Genomic DNA, 16,137 nt, shown 5'->3' on the forward strand with positions numbered 1-16,137 from the left:
AAGATAAAAGGGCACTGAGAAATCAAAGTTGGGTGACTAAAAAAATTACAGTTGGATCGGAGTAAAAGAACTATACCACACATTTCAGCAAGTATAAAAACTGTCATGTTAGTGTGTATCTTCAAAAGCTTAAGAACCTTAATAGTAGAGTACCCTTCTTCTTGTCACAATTTTTAAGTGAGTTGGAATGAAAGATATGAAATCACAAGTTAAAAATGTGTTTCTGCTACATGCCCCTTGTTTTTTTTTTTTTGGTTCCCATTTTATATATCATTTAAAGGTGATTCCTATGAAATTTAAAACTATCTTAAGCTTATCCTCTAAAAGTCCCCTCTATGTTTTTGTTTGGTTAACTCCTTTTTCTTTCTTTTGTGGAAGTGACATAGGGAGGTATGGTGTTACAGTGAATTTAAGGCAGATGAAATAATTTTATTGGCATTCAGCAAAATAAATAAAGAATTGAATGTTTTGGCTTGAAAGGATTATTTCAGATAGGCCATCCTATATAAATTATTTTAATTATGATACCAATGACACACAAATATGACACAGGGAATAAATTCCTAAAGAAATATATTCTCCTCATACATACATTTATACTTAGGAAAAACCAACTTGACAAAAATTTTTAATTATCTCATATATTATTAAAAAACAAAGAATTCAAGTGTACAGCAGCCAGATCTCCTCCTACAATTTTAAAGGAGACTAATTCTGTGTACACCAGCTTGTTGGTATGTGACCACTCTTCAAATACGACTGAGGATTCTAAATGCTCTTGAAGTTCACGGTTCAAAATGTATTTTCTCCAGAGACTGTAAATACCATTAATGGTTAAACAACCAGTTCCTGGAAACAAATGATTTAAATCAACATTTTCTTGGCAACTGAATGCCTCAAAGGACAGCTACAATGAAAAATATGTGGTATCAGTAGTAAAATATTCTGAGCTATAGGTTTATGGCAAAGTGTTATTAGCAAAGAATATATGAGGAATAGATAAGGTACGTGCATATAGTATTACCAAATGGATATTGACAACCATCTTACTTAGTACCGACCCACTACATGTTTTTCCTCCAGTGTTCTAAGGAAGATGAGAAATCAGGAAAACAAATATATCAGGAAAAGCAATTTTAAAACCTGAACTTAGCAATATTATTATTTACCACTCTCTAACAAACACATACAAGAAAAGTAAAATAGCAAAGCACAAACAAAAGGGCAGGTACATCATTTAAGAGCAATACTTCTCAACATTAAATGTGTACACAGTACGACTGGCTCCAAACTCAAGGCAACCTGGGGAAGTTCAAAAGGCAGCCAAACATTGAAAAATCATAATTGATTCTGAAATCAATTGATTTGGAAATTATTGAGAAAATTGGGTATTTTAATGAAAATCTACAATCTTATTGGGAAAGTGAAACACTTTCCAGTAAAATAGGCATGATAATTCTTCACACATGGTTTCCTTAGAGGCTAGTTCATTGACTTTAGCAGAGAATAAGTAATTTTTTTTCTTGGGCCAAAAATATAACAAAAAGTTACCTGTTTCTAGGCCTTCCAGATACTCAGGGTATGGGAAAGCATAGATAACACCTCAAGGGCTCCCAACTGGTAGCTAACTGTCACGGTTTTTGGCCTTTGGGGAAATCTTTATCCAACACTTTTTCCATCTGATATAAGATAGGATGGAGAGGAAGGAGGATAACTGTGGTTTCTTGAGTTCCACTGACCCCAATTCAAAGTTACCATTCTGCTAAGCTTTGCTTTTTTCTTTTAGTTGTAGTCCAATGTACCTGGCCGACCATTTAGTTGATGGGAAAGATAGAATATTTTCCCTTTTCAATTTGCAAAGTTGGTTAAATCATGTAATTAATTAAATGGGCAAATGTTCACTTGTATCTTTTCTTTATCCACATTTATATGTGTAGGAAATCAATTATTGCACATGCAGCTTTTATCTTCAATGAATAGTGTGATGCTAAAACACCACAGAAAGTTGCCCCCGGCACCCCAACCTTTATGTATTCAAAAAGTACTGACCTTGATATTGATTAGTCAACTTTAGGGAACAAAACACATGTTAATATAATACAGAGTCAGAAAACAATGAAAATACAAATATCATATAGTTAAAGTAAATCTGTACCAGTGCTTTCCACAACTCTGACTATATATGAACCAGAAACTCCTCCTTTTTAAAAAAATTTTTACGTGTATTTATTTTTGAGAGAGAGAGAATGTGAGTGGGGAGGGGCAGAGAGAGAGAGAATCCGAAGCAGGCTCCACGCTGCCAGAGTAAAGCCTGATGTAGGGCTCAAACCCCTAAACTGCAAGATCATGATCCGAGCCAAAGTTGTATGCTCAACCAACTGAGCCACCCAGGGGCCCCAGCAGCTCCTTCTTCTGACTACACTGTTGATCAGTGCTGAGGAATCTACCCTGGAATTCTCTAGACCATGAGAAGTTATACTGAGGTCATACCCCAAACAAGGTTTGAAAGCCTTTAACTACTCTCACAAAGACTAGGCCTAATCTAAAGAGCACTCTAATCCATACTTTATTATTTTCCTATGTATAAGGTGCATAACTTCCTGATGGACATCTTTAATAATCAGTGGGAGATTCTTCATCCTTAGTTAATGGAAGTCACATTTCCCCAAGCCAACATCCACTGCTGGCAACAGATGCATCAGAACCACCAAAACCAAGGAGATTATTCAATTCACATTTTAAGCCAGCCAAAGAAAATAGAACTTTAAAAAAGTCCAAGTGTCCGAAGAGACTGTTTTGGCAAATATGGTTTGAAAAAATACAAGTCATTAGCTTAATGTGGAAGTCGGACTTTCCCAATGCACAATTTATTACTGGCAAAGGATTCACCAAACTCTGCCAGTAGAAAGGGGAGAACCGTTGGAAAAGTGATCTATGTACACAATTCCAGTTAAGTTATAAAAGCAATATGTAATTTAGTAAAGGCTTGTGCTGCACTATTATGACAACAAACATTAAATCAGAATCAATTATCTGCCACATTTGGAACACAACAGTATTACTCACTGAAAAATCTTGTGTAAAATTTGCTGAGAAAGGAAAAAAAATCAGAAAATGCAAAAAAATGCCAGCAGGTGTTCCAGGAACATTCATTAATAATGAGATTCAAATTTGGAGATCAATTAATAGATCATAAACATAGAGAGAACTTCAGATCTCATTTTATGTACGAGGGAACTGAAGCCTTGAGAGGTGATATGACCTGGACAAGGTCACTCAGGACTGCATGACAAAGCCAAGAAACTATACCATGATGCATCCCAGAAGTAAAGATCTAGGTGTACTCCTAGTAATTCAAATTGTGTCACAGAAAAAGAAATACTTTCTGGAAATGTAATCATTATTATATCTCACAGAGGGTAATAATATGGGAGTGACAGAAAAAGGTATAGAGACCAAAAAGCAAGGTGCTGTTTATTTCTCTGTTGAACTGGTACTTGTGACACTTGAAAGATTCTGTTGGCTGCTTCTATTCAAAGAAGTTTATAATAATTAAGCAGTTTTAGTTGTCTAGTTTCTTAAACAGATTTGCAGGTATATGGCAAGTGAGGCAAGGCAAATTTAAAAGAAGTATATTCCAGGAGACTGCTAGGACCCAGGAAGAGGAAGTTTGCATGGCAGCTTAGAAAGAAAGCCAAAAACTCTGTAGTTCATCCTGATACCCAAGAAACTTGAAAATTAAAAAAAAAAGAAATCTTTATTTGTGACTTGTAGGATTTCTATGTCTTCTATCTGAAGTGAGTGATCACTACCTGGATGGTCAGAAAATTCAAGCTTTTATACTAGTGAAGAGGCTTGAAGGATTTGAGAAATACTTGTCTCCTCCCTGTCTTAGAGAGAATGAAATGGTTCTAGACAATAATTCAGGAAGGAAGCAAGAGTACAGATTATAAGAGGGTTGAGGGCCTAGTAAGTGTTAAGACACTGAGTGGAAGAATATTACACTTTGGAAAAGATAAGAAACAACCTAAATGGAATTACAGGTACAAGACTCTGCTTATGGAGCAGCAACTCATATGTATATATATATATATATATATATAATATATATAATGTTTATTATATATAATATATAATATATATAATGTTTATTATATATATTATATATAATGTTTATTATATATAATATATATAATATATAATGTTTATTATATATTATACATATACATACATATATATATATATATATATATATATATATATATAATATGTTTATTTTTGAGAGAGGGAAAGAGGGGAGGGGAGGGGCAGAGAGAGGACAGAGGGAGATACAGAATCTGAAGCAGGTTCCAGGCTCTGAGCTGTCAGTGCAGAGCCTGATGCGGGGCTCAAACTCATGAACCGCGAGATCATGACCTGAGCCAAAGTCAGATGCTTAACTGACTGAGCCACCGAGGTGCCCTGCAACTCATATTTTTAAATGACAAAAATATCAAGGCAATTAAAAATGAAAGAAACCCTATTATTGTCCGTAAGAGGTGAGAGAGTTTATGGCATTGTTAATTCCCTTTTGAGGATGCAGAAATGATTACTGAAGGATTTTAGGAGTAGATTTTTATACTGCTGGTATATAATGATTTTTTTTCAGAAAGACAGGTATTTTTGAGACCATGTCACCTTCCCTTTTGTTAATACAAACAATTCCCTACATTTTGGATGGCAGGCTTCTAAAATTCAGCCTTGACAACATGTAGCAATATGCATGACGGATGACAAACTACTCAGGATAATACCAGTAGCCGAAGTACAATTCATTTGATGGATTATGTGGATATTGGTCTTTCTCAACATTAATAACTAAAACTAAATTTTTAGTAGTGGGCAAACAAGAGAAACCTTAGTCACCCTCTGAGGTTGAGGAAAATTGGGCATTTTAATAAAAATCTACAATTTTGGTAGAAAAGTGAAAGGCAATTTCTAATGAAGCTACCCTCTCAAATTAGCTGGGATTAGGCTCCTCCTTGTAGGAAGTGGTCAGATTCAGTTTTCTTTCTATCTAGTCCCTCTGAATCCTGTTTGTTCTCAATCACAGTCAAGGAACTAAACCACCAAAGCAAAATAATTGATTAGAAGACTAAACAGAAAGCAGGAAGGCAATTTACTGTCCTGAAGTATAGAGATACAAAGCTATGTCGATTCTTCCCACATCAATGACAAAAACTGAAGGATTCAATGGTACAGATTATAATGGGCCTCCAATGATTCTTTTCCACTGCTGTGAGGCATTTTTTTCTAAAGCAAGGTGGTATTGTCATCTGTTCTTTCAGTTAAAGTTACAGTTTTGTAAGAATATGGATATAGGAAGCACAACTAGGTATGCAGATGCTGTTGAAGAACCATATTTTAGGTAATGAATTATGGCATTAAGATGATTATACTCCTGGGAAAGTATAAGCATTCAGAAGAACCAAAAGATTATGCTTAACAAGACCCACATAGGTATTATCAAGGGGCTTTAAACTGAAATCAAAGTATAAAAATAATCTTCACTTAAAACTGAAAGACTATGGGTAACAATAATATGACAGGAGAAAAAATAGAGTGGAAGAACTAGCAGGTAATTATTAAAGAGGAGAAGTATAAACAAAGAGAAAACAAATCCAATAGCACCCTTCCTCTCAAAAAGTGTGTGTTTACAGACAGCAAACCTGCAAATCAAAATAAGTAAATCTCAGGGATTGTTAACACTTAATAGAAAGGAATTCATGAATGGGAGCTGGCATTTGAAAGGAATATATTAGAATGTTTTACAACAGAACGTGGAAGATACCTATAAATCAATATATATACACATATATGGAGATTCTTAAACGTGGGATAAAGGATCCCCCCACCCCCACCAGCCAAGTGAGGCTAAAAGAAGGCAATAGTTGTATTATAAAAAGGAGTTTGATCACCTGACCTGATGGAGGATTTAGATCAGGCTTTCATAAAATATGTTGTGAACAAGTACAAGCATAAGATACAGCCTTGGGGCGCCTGGGTGGCTCAGTCGGTCAAGCATCCGACTTCAGCTCACGTCATGATCTCAAGGTTTGTGAGTTTGAGCCCTGCATCAGGCTCTGTGCTGACAGCTCAGAGCCTGGAGCCTGCTTCAGAGTCTGTGTCTCCCTCTCTCTCTGCCCCTTCCCCGCTCATTCATTCTCTCTCCCTCTCTCTCTCTCTCTCAAATAAATAAAACATTAAAATTTAAAAAAAAATTAAAAAAAATAAGATACAGGCTTCATGGGGGACATTAGCTATCCAAATGTACTGGCAGCTTAATCTTCCTCAAATCAGAGTATCTGATAAGTTCCTATCACTTTGCTGAAAACTTCATCCTCCAACAGATAAAGGATATAATGAAAGGAAGTGATTTAGCTATTTCATACATGAATTTAAACAAAAAGCCAGAACTGAATTATGATGCAGAAGTGACAGGAACTCTGATAGTGACTGTGCCAAGGAAAGACAATCCAGGGCACTATCAAACATGTAACTACATTTGTGGTTGGATATTTTGACAGTCACTCATGATATTCTTAGGAAACAGGAAAAACGATAGATTTATGTATGGCTTAATGAGAATAATCCAAAGAATGATTTGTAGATTCATGCAACCTTGAGGGAAACCTCTAGTTGCTGTATTCTTGATCTGGTCCTTTAAAACGTTTAAAATCAGTGACTTGCAGAAATGGGAATGCATCTATATGTGTCCAGATGACACAAAGCTGGAAAGGAGAGTTAATATGCAGGATAAAATAGTACATACAATGAATATTGAGTGCCTTCCTGGATAAAGTGTTAAAGTGAATAGAAAGATGAGTCAAGATACAGTAGTTCCTCTCATGGTTCCTTTTCAACAGGGGCAATAAAAATATGTATAAAAACAACAAGATATGGAGTGATAAATCCCATAAAAAAATTAAGTGGTTGGACAGATCACTGAAGGGAGATATTACCTCTAGCTTTATGTGTTGGTGGGTTCAGAAGGAACATGTCAGATTACTAGAATTAGGACATGTAGTAATCAAGAGAAGGGGAATCTAGAATCAGAGGTGGAAAAGCATGGAGCTAATATTGAGAAGGGTTTGTGGTTTTGTCTGCAGAATGAAATGCAGGATAGGGAGAAGGAAACAAAAGTTGGGTAATAAGATTCTGGGATTCAGGTTGGCACAATAAACTGAAAACAATAAAATTAAATTTAACTTGGATGAACTTGCAGTTTTAGGAAGGCAGTGTAAAGATGTTGCTCCCCTCTTCTTGAGAATTACCCCCAAATAATTAGGCAAAAAGAAATAAAACACAAATGCTAATTTTAATGGCTAAGAGGCATATATGAACCATAATGCATGAAAATTAAAAGCAGATAAAAGAGTGATTGATGACTTAGCATATCAAAGGAAGGCCAAGTCTATGTGCCTGAAGAGGGGATACCACAAAGTAGCACTTCCAGAACTTTGGAAATGTTTAGGAATTAGAAGCACCCGTACCAAAGCAAAAGAGAGGCGAAGGACTGAAATCAGGAAAATTGGGCCAAAAACAGGATAAGTCTGAGGCAGAAGAAATTGAGCCCCTACTCATACTCAGTGACGCCAAGTAAAAGGCTGAAGCTAAGTGCCAAGCAATGCTACAGAATTAGTTAAAAACAAAACCTCACAATATATTATTTCTTAAATGTTTTCAAATAAATTTTAAATTTATTTATTTAAATTTATTTTGTCTCTCAAAATATTTTAATTGATGTTGTACACAGTGTAAAATATTTTTTAAATAGCTCTTAATCAGAGGAGCTATTTTCAAAATACATATATGCTCTAGCTCCAAGTCCCAAGTTTAGAGATTATTTTTTATATGATGGGAATCAGTAACATGTTTTGACAATGTTTCATGTCTGAAAACCACTGAGTTGGGGTAAAAAAGAAATCTATCACCAAACCTGTCAAAAGGTAAAATGACATAGAGGAAAATGTAGGCATTTTCATTCATATGTAAATACTATATGCCAGGTATCATTCTAGGAACTGAGAGTAGTGCAATACGCAAAACATTCTCTACCCTCGTGGAGTTTATATTTTAGTGATAGAAGAGACACAAATTATGTAAAATACTGGCCAGTTATATGAAGAAAAAAGAAAAGAAAAAAGAAAAAACAGCAGGGAAGGGTAAAAGGAATGGGGCCAGAGAGAAGGTAATACTTGAGTAAAAATCTGAAAAAAGTGGAGTAGTGAAACTATCAAGAAACCTGTGGAAAAGTGTTTCCAGCAGAATAGCTGATGTAAAAGGCCTAAGACAGGAGACTGTAGATTTATTTAAGGAACATCTGGCTGGAGCAGAGTAAGTGAAGATATGAGATCAAAAGAGTAATAGGGGAGCTAAATTGTATAGGATCTCATAGGTTTGTGAAGGACTTTGGCTTTTTATTCCTAGAGTGATAGTAAGCCATAAGATTAGATAAATGAATATTTAAAGACTCATTTACAGGGGTGCCTGGGTGGCTCAGTTGTTTAAGTGGTTAAGTGTCTGACTCTTGGTTTTGGCTCAGGTCATGATCATGGTTTGTGAGTTTGAGCCTCGTGTCGGGCTCTTCACTGGAGAGCCTGCCTGGGAATTCTCTCTCTTCCTCTCTCTCTGTCCCTCCCCCACATGCACACGTGTGTGTGTGTGTGTGTGTGTGTGCGTGCGTGTGTGTGCGCGCGCACACGCACACAAGCGATCTCTCTCTCAAAATAAATAAACTTAAAAAAAAGTCATTTACACATACATGTGATATATATGCTTCTGAAAAGCAATGAAATTTGTCGAAGTAATTAATAACAAAAATAAAAATGTCAAGGGATTTCTGAGAACCTTAGCTGGCTAACTGTAGACAATTCCTAATAATAGTACCTTAAAGTGAGTATTTAATAAATAATTGTGGAATAAGTGGACAGTGAATTTATATTGAAAAGGAGGGGCGCCTGGGTGGCGCAGTCGGTTAAGCGTCCGACTTCAGCCAGGACACGATCTCGCGGTCCGTGAGTTGAGCCCCGCGTCAGGCTCTGGGCTGATGGCTCAGAGCCTGCAGCCTGTTTCCGATTCTGTGTCTCCCTCTCTCTCTGCCCCTCCCCCGTTCATGCTCTGTCTCTCTCTGTCCCAAAAATAAATAAACGTTGAAAAAAAAAATTAAAAAAAAAAAAGAGAAGGAAAATATGAGTTTTTGAACTTCTTATAAAATCAGAAGCAATGTATCAACAATATAAAAATTATCCTAACATGTAGTTTTTTATCAAAGATTTCAAGGCATTCTTATAGGTATCATCAAATGGTTGTTCCTATTTCATAGTTTATATGTGTTAGGTAAGAAAAGACTAAATAAAAAGCCTTCCAGAGTCATCTTGAAAGTTTTCCTCTTCTGTTTGAAAGAGTAAAACACAGTTTTTCACAGTCCATACTTTAAGCTTAGCAGAGCTTTACTGGGTTCTAGCTTTATAAATATATTTATGAGGGGCGCCTGGGTGGCTCAGTCAGTTAAGCGTTTGACTTCGGCTCAAGTCATGATTTCACATTTTGTGGGTTCAAGCCGTGTAGGGCTCTGTCCTGACAGCTTGGAGCCTGGGGCCTGCTTGGGATTCTTTGCCTCCTTCTCTTTGCTAGTTCATTACTGCTCCCCTGCTCACACTATGTGTGTCTCTCTCAAAAATAAATATTAAAAAATTTTTTTAAAATTATTTATCATAATTCACACTCAAAACTAGCCTTACTTTATTCTGATTAAAGAACTTTATATATTTGCATCTCAAAGTCTGGTTTATTTTTTTCTAAAGTCTAGACCAGGGTTTTTGGCTGCCAATGAAGAATTTTGAATGTGATAAATCCACTTCTTCTGACAGCCAGGAAAAGCGAATATACTTTCTTCTCCCCAGTGTCACTTCTGTTACTTCTAAATGAACAATCTACTCTTTCTGATGTCAGACAGTATTTGTTTTTAAATTATTTTGGTAATAAATAATGTCATGGATATCAAAAACAAAACTGGTCTTTAATATTATGACCTCTTTTGCTTGATAGAATTTTATAAATATGATATTTTTTTTAATTAACAGAAAAATGATGAAGAGCTAGCTCCTTCAACCACTGCAATAGGACTTTCCACAAAAATGAAATCAACTTCTGCTGGTACAGACAACTGTAGATATTTTTTTGGTATCATACCATGTAATGATTTCTCAGAAAAAAACATGAATTCTGAAGTCATATGATAGTAGCTCTACCGTGAATGGCCAAGAGATTTAGGCTCTTTTCTATGACCAAGCCATTGACAAATGAAATTCAGAATAAAAATAAACTGCACTAGCATACAGGAATCAAGCTAAAGCCATATGATTTAAAAAAGAGTCCACTTTCATTCCTTTGATACATCCGAGATTTGCTATAACTTTATGTAAAGCAAAACAATTTACATAAATCTATATCCAACTACGTTAATTTGAAGTATGAGATCAATTTTAACTAGAAAGATTTGACCTCTGTTCACTCTTTTATCAGGGCATTAGTTAGACATAGGAAAGAAGAGTAGAAAACTTGGTCACTCGGTTTAGCAGTTTTCTCAGAAAAAGTAACAACAAAACCTCTAGGGTTAAGAATTTCAAATGAGGCTGCTAGACAGAGAAGACAGACCAAATTAGCTTACCACTTGAACCATTTTGAGATATCTGGCATATCTTGGGTCCTTGGCTACAGTTAAGATATTTTCTGGTGTTACTTCACTTTCCTGTGGTCCAGAGTCTTGTAAACTGTTCTGCTGTAGAGAGTATTGCGTGTAAATCTTTAGACAATTCACAAAAGGGGTCCATTATGTTACTTAAAAAGGGATGTTTCTTCTTATAAATCTAAAGCAATCAATATAAAAAAATCATATTTCTAAATTTAAATACCAATAATTTAATTATGGGATATATGTTTCCAAATATTTACAAATAATTAAATATGATTTCAGAGGAAGTTCCACTTAATATCAACACTATATTGTTCCTTAAAAATGCAAATATATTCATAGCATTAAAAAATATTAGAATTCTGCTTTAGCTGTCCCCAGAGTATAGATATAGAACATGAATTATAGATGGACATATTATTTTAACGAAACTTCTAAAAAAGCTAATAAAACTATTTGATTTGCCAGTTATTCAACACTAGCAGACAGTGAATTGATTTTGTAGGTATCCACCATCTATAGAATTGAATTCCTCATTTATTCAGTAATCTTATTATAAGTGGATATAGTCTATTCTTTTAACATCTTAGAAAGCAATACCTAGAGAATTTGTGGAAGAGTAGCCCATTTCTATGGTAAAATTATCTAGTTCATATATTTCAGGTACTGATGGAACTATTAATGTTAATACTACTTACAATAAAGAATATAGGGGAACAGTCTTTTTAGATAAAAATGCTTTTATCATATAGGCAGTTCTCACTTTGCATGGTACTGTGTTAAGTGAAAATTGTCCATTTTAGAATCCTGTCTTCACTGAAGTGCAAAGATAGGTCTGTCTGTACACAGTTCTAGATTTTTCTATCAACTTGAACATTTGTTATGTTTATTTTTGTGAATTCTCACTCATTATCTATATATTAGCTTTACAAGGTAGTTCCTGAACAGAATGAAATCAATTGTATGCCTACATATCTATGCTGAAATGTAGACAAATCAAGAAATATCTTTAAATGTTCATAGTTTTTAGAATATGAATGTGAATTATATATTGTTTTCCTCAGATCATTCAAATATAAATTAAACCTGTTGAAAACTCTAAAGCAAACAAAAACATCCCAAATCCCTTAGGTTTCTCCTGTTATATGGCACTGAGTAGATATATGTATTATTCATCTTTAAAATTCATAAATACAAAAAGTCCAAAACCCTTAATTAAATAAAAAATTCAAACATGACCCAAGTATGTTTTTGAAAAACATTATGGACAATAAACTCATACAACAGCACAATGGAACAAATGATAATTACACATGGGACCAATGAATTTCAAAACTCAGCTGTTAACTATGCGTAATAACCAAGATCTCAACAAGGTTTAATTATGTCAGCTCTTACACCTTTACTATTTAAATATCCATTAAATCCTCTATCATATCTCTCAACTGCCCTTCATTTTATCCTCAATCTGCACAATTGGATGTTCTATTGTGAGTAATGATAAGATCTGAACCATGAAATTAAAGTTGCAGAAAAATCAGTATGCAAACCTTAGGTCTTTGACTCATATAGATTAGAGACTGAAATGAATGAATGGTTAAGAAATTGCATTGTTATCCTTTATCAGATAAATTGACTGTAATGGCAGTGGAAATTGTGTTAAGCAGTACTTAAGTCCATTTCAAAACATTTTACATAAAACATAGCAATAACAATGAAGAAATAAGAAGTTGATTTAAATATTATGAACATGCTGAATAGGTATTTTATTAAACTAATCAACATGCAACTTTGCTACAGTTTTTAAAACTCAGAAAGCCCAAAGAACTTCATAAATTCTCCAAATGAATTAATATATGGTTTTTAAATAAAATTGTCAAAATGTATCAAATCATTCTGAATTTTAGAAAATTTAGCTGTGATTACTTGTAATCAATTTTTTGAGACCTTAAATAGTCAGGATCAACACAACTGCAAAAGTTTTAAAGTACATATTGTAGATAGCATTCATAACACCTGGAAAAATATTCAAAATTAGACAGATACCACTTAAAAATTTTACAGAAACATATGACAGCTAGTATCCAACAAAGAATAACTACTAGGTAAAGTGAAAACATTTTCTTAATATTTTTTATACATGCCTTATTTTAGAAAAAGCATGGTCCATATTTAATTGAAAGGGCCTTGTAAAGTTAAACTCCTCTAACATATCTGGATTCCTTCTTGTATATTATACATATTCCAATGGTCATCATAGTGAAATTTACTATATAAACTAAATGGATGTTAAATTTTCTAACATCTAATTGTTAAGTAAATGGTCATCTAATTCATTCTCCAAATATGGGCTATAACTAAATTTATGCCTCCTCCCACAGCCTCGTACCATATGTGTTCAGTATATTTAATGAATTCAACACAGGTGCTGGAGACAGTGTAGTCTAGCAGATAAGAGCTAAGGACTCTTGGCACCAGACTGCCCGCACTGAAATTCCAGCTTTTACACTTATTTTCTGACCCTTGGCAAGTTACTAAACCTCTGTGTACCTCATTTCACTCATCTGTAAAGTAGAAGTGTAAAGTGAAGTTATTTACTTCATAGGGCTATTGTGAGAATTAAATGAGTTAATTTCTGAAAAGCGCTCAGAAGCACACCTGATAGGTACACATTACGTACCCTCCACGTGTTAGTCATTATCATCACAGCCAAAGTAATCATAACCTAAAAAATATCCTGTGAAAAGTATCTCCACGTACAAATGCAGAATCCCACATAGATAAGAAGTCTATTGTTCAGTATCACTAGACAGATCACCATTTTAGTGATTATTTTATTTTGAATTTTAATACCCCACTGAGATACACTAGAGATCGTCTGTTCTGCAGCAGTGAGAATTTTTATTCCTTGAAATAAAAAGTAATATAAAATTGAAATGTATACAGAGCATAAAAGAACATTAAGACATAAGAACCAAATGCAAAGTGTGGACCTTACTAGGATGCTGATTTGAACAAATCAACTCCAAACCCACACTTTTTAGATACGTGGTATCTATAGATCAGTATCTCTCAAATTTTGAGAGAGACTACAAATCCTCTGGGGATCTTATTATGTTACAGATTCTGATTCAACGGGTCTGGGATGGAGCCTGAGAGTCCGTGTTGCTGACAAGTCCCCCAGGTGATGCCCATGCTGCTGGTGCCGGGAGCATACCTGGAGTAACAAGGGGTTAGATGGTACTTGGGAATTACTGTTAATTCTACTGTGTATGATAAAGACATTGTGGTTATACAAGAAAATGCCAGAACTTTCCAGAGATGCTCAAGGAGTTACACAGTGGTGAAATGGTATGATGCCCAGGATTCACTTTAGCAAGTGACAAAAAAGATAGATGAAGCAAATGTAACAAAATCTTTACTGGAGAATCAGGGTGGGTAATGGACATTTAAGTATTCACTGTACTATTCTATTATTGTGTGTGTTTGAAAGGTTTTATAATAAAACATCTTAAAAGTACAATTATTATAATAATGTAGGAAAAATGTCCACAATGAACTTGAAGAATATTATTATGCTCGAGATTTTTTCTAGTCCTATAAATAGTTTCTCTTTCATAGGCAAGGAAAATATTAACTTCAGGGAGCCCTTCAAAATAACAATAAAACAGCTCACTTCTTTTCAAACCTCATTTTCAATCTTAAGGGGTTTAAAATCTTACTATTCAAAGTTTTACATCTTCATTTAACTTCTTCCTTCAAACCTGCTACTAGGTTTATCTGGTTTAACCAAGACAATCTGCTTGTGTTTCCTGGAACTCAAATACTTACCTGTGATTTCTCTGCAGTGGTTTCAGAATGTGATTCATTTGTGATACCAGTGGCGCTTACAGTAGAAACTTCAAATGCAACATCATCTAGGCCTGGGATAGATGACAACTGAGAAAAGAAAATTAATGTTGGTATATGAGGATAAGATTAGCTGCTTAAACACCGTAAATTTCTAGGTGTATGTGTTTTAAATAGCAATCTTAAGTTTTTAAGCCTATAGAAATAGGGTTTGTAAAATCTCATCTTTGGTGTCTGAAATTCTCCATGCCATAAACTATTTAAAAGTGAAAGTCATGCACAAGTAAAATATTTATGTATAATTTATCATTAATCTAATTGAGCTTATAGCCCTTCTTTTCCTGGGAATTATTTTTAAAAAATGTAAGGAATCCTAGTGCAAGGAATAAAAAGCAAGGGCTTTGGAGTCAGATTGTGTAGGTTTAAGTCATGCTATGTGACCTTCTGTAAATCTCCCTAGACCTCAATTTTCTCCCCTGTAAAGTAGGGATAAGAAAACTTGCCTCACAAAGTTATTGTAAAAAGATTTTTATTAAACATGCTTTGTAACAACAAAACAACACACACACACACACATACACACACACACACACACACACACACACAAACAATCACACAAAAAAAGTCCTTTGCAGCACATTTTAAATTTGAACGATCTGGGAAACGACAAAACTCTTGTCATCACATTTTAATGACTGACAGCCCTTTTTTTTCTTTCTTTAAACATTTATCACCAAATGTTACTAAAATGTGTTATTTTTCATATACAAAAGGTAGGTATGTTGTCAGTGGTTATATATTTCAGGTTGGATCTGCAAGATCCACGCCAACCCACTTTTCTGATTTCTTTCTGATATCAGTGATAGATATTTGTCAGATGTTTGGCTGACTTTAGGGATTAATTTTATGGTTATGGAAATAATTAAGGTTATGGAAATGATTAAAGTTAACTTATCTACACAGTAACTTAACTTGTGACCATGGATTCTAACTCAAGAATTGCCCAACCATTAAAATTAGACACATACTCATAATGAAGAATAATGAAAAAAAACAATGGTAATAAGGTCTGAAGCAGCAATATTCACTGAGAACTGCTGACTGATGACAATACTTAGCATAGTGGTTATGGCCCAAATAGTTATAAGTAGGTATGGCTGCTAGGAGAGTACCCTGAACATGGTCAAGGCCAGGTATCCTAAATTTTCCAAGCTACAGAAACGTGCTGAGAGAAATATAATGGCTGAAGTCCACAAGATATAGAAAGTACGGACTAGACATTCTAATCCTTATGCTAAAGATGTCAGCCATTTTACTTCCTCATAAATATTCAATAAGCATTTTTTCAGATCAATTTTTTTTGAAAAAGGACAAAGTCACAAAAATATACTCATGTCTCCAGTATTTTATAATCAGGGAAAACACAAAACCTGCACATTTTCAAATCAAAACACTCTATTTTTGTTAGTTCTATTGTGTAATTTCTGACCTCAAAACTGGTATTCTTCATTAGCATTCAATATATTTGAATACAGAAAATAGTGATATTTTCT

The 16,137-nt window shown here is 34.4% G+C and overlaps 1 protein-coding gene across 2 annotated transcripts in view; it reads right to left on the reverse strand.

Moving 5' to 3' along the window:
- The window catches only part of WASHC3 (WASH complex subunit 3), a 48,355-nt gene that overhangs the window by 24,201 nt on the left and 8,017 nt on the right, over positions 1-16,137 (reverse strand). The window contains exons 4-5 of one of the 2 annotated variants that reach the window (XM_047065638.1): positions 14,567-14,674; positions 10,712-10,819 (exon numbers count right to left, since the gene is read on the reverse strand). In XM_047065638.1, coding sequence (XP_046921594.1) covers positions 10,712-10,819; positions 14,567-14,674 — 216 coding nt within the window. Of the gene's footprint in view, positions 1-10,711; positions 10,823-14,566; positions 14,675-16,137 lie in introns of both variants that reach the window. The other variant, XM_047065637.1, reaches the window with a different exon arrangement.

The sequence above is a fragment of the Lynx rufus genome, unplaced genomic scaffold (assembly GCF_022079265.1).
Source record: "Lynx rufus isolate CCGP_SWC_20201006 ecotype Redwood Valley unplaced genomic scaffold, mLynRuf1.p SCAF_7, whole genome shotgun sequence".
Taxonomy (NCBI): Eukaryota; Metazoa; Chordata; class Mammalia; order Carnivora; family Felidae; genus Lynx; species Lynx rufus.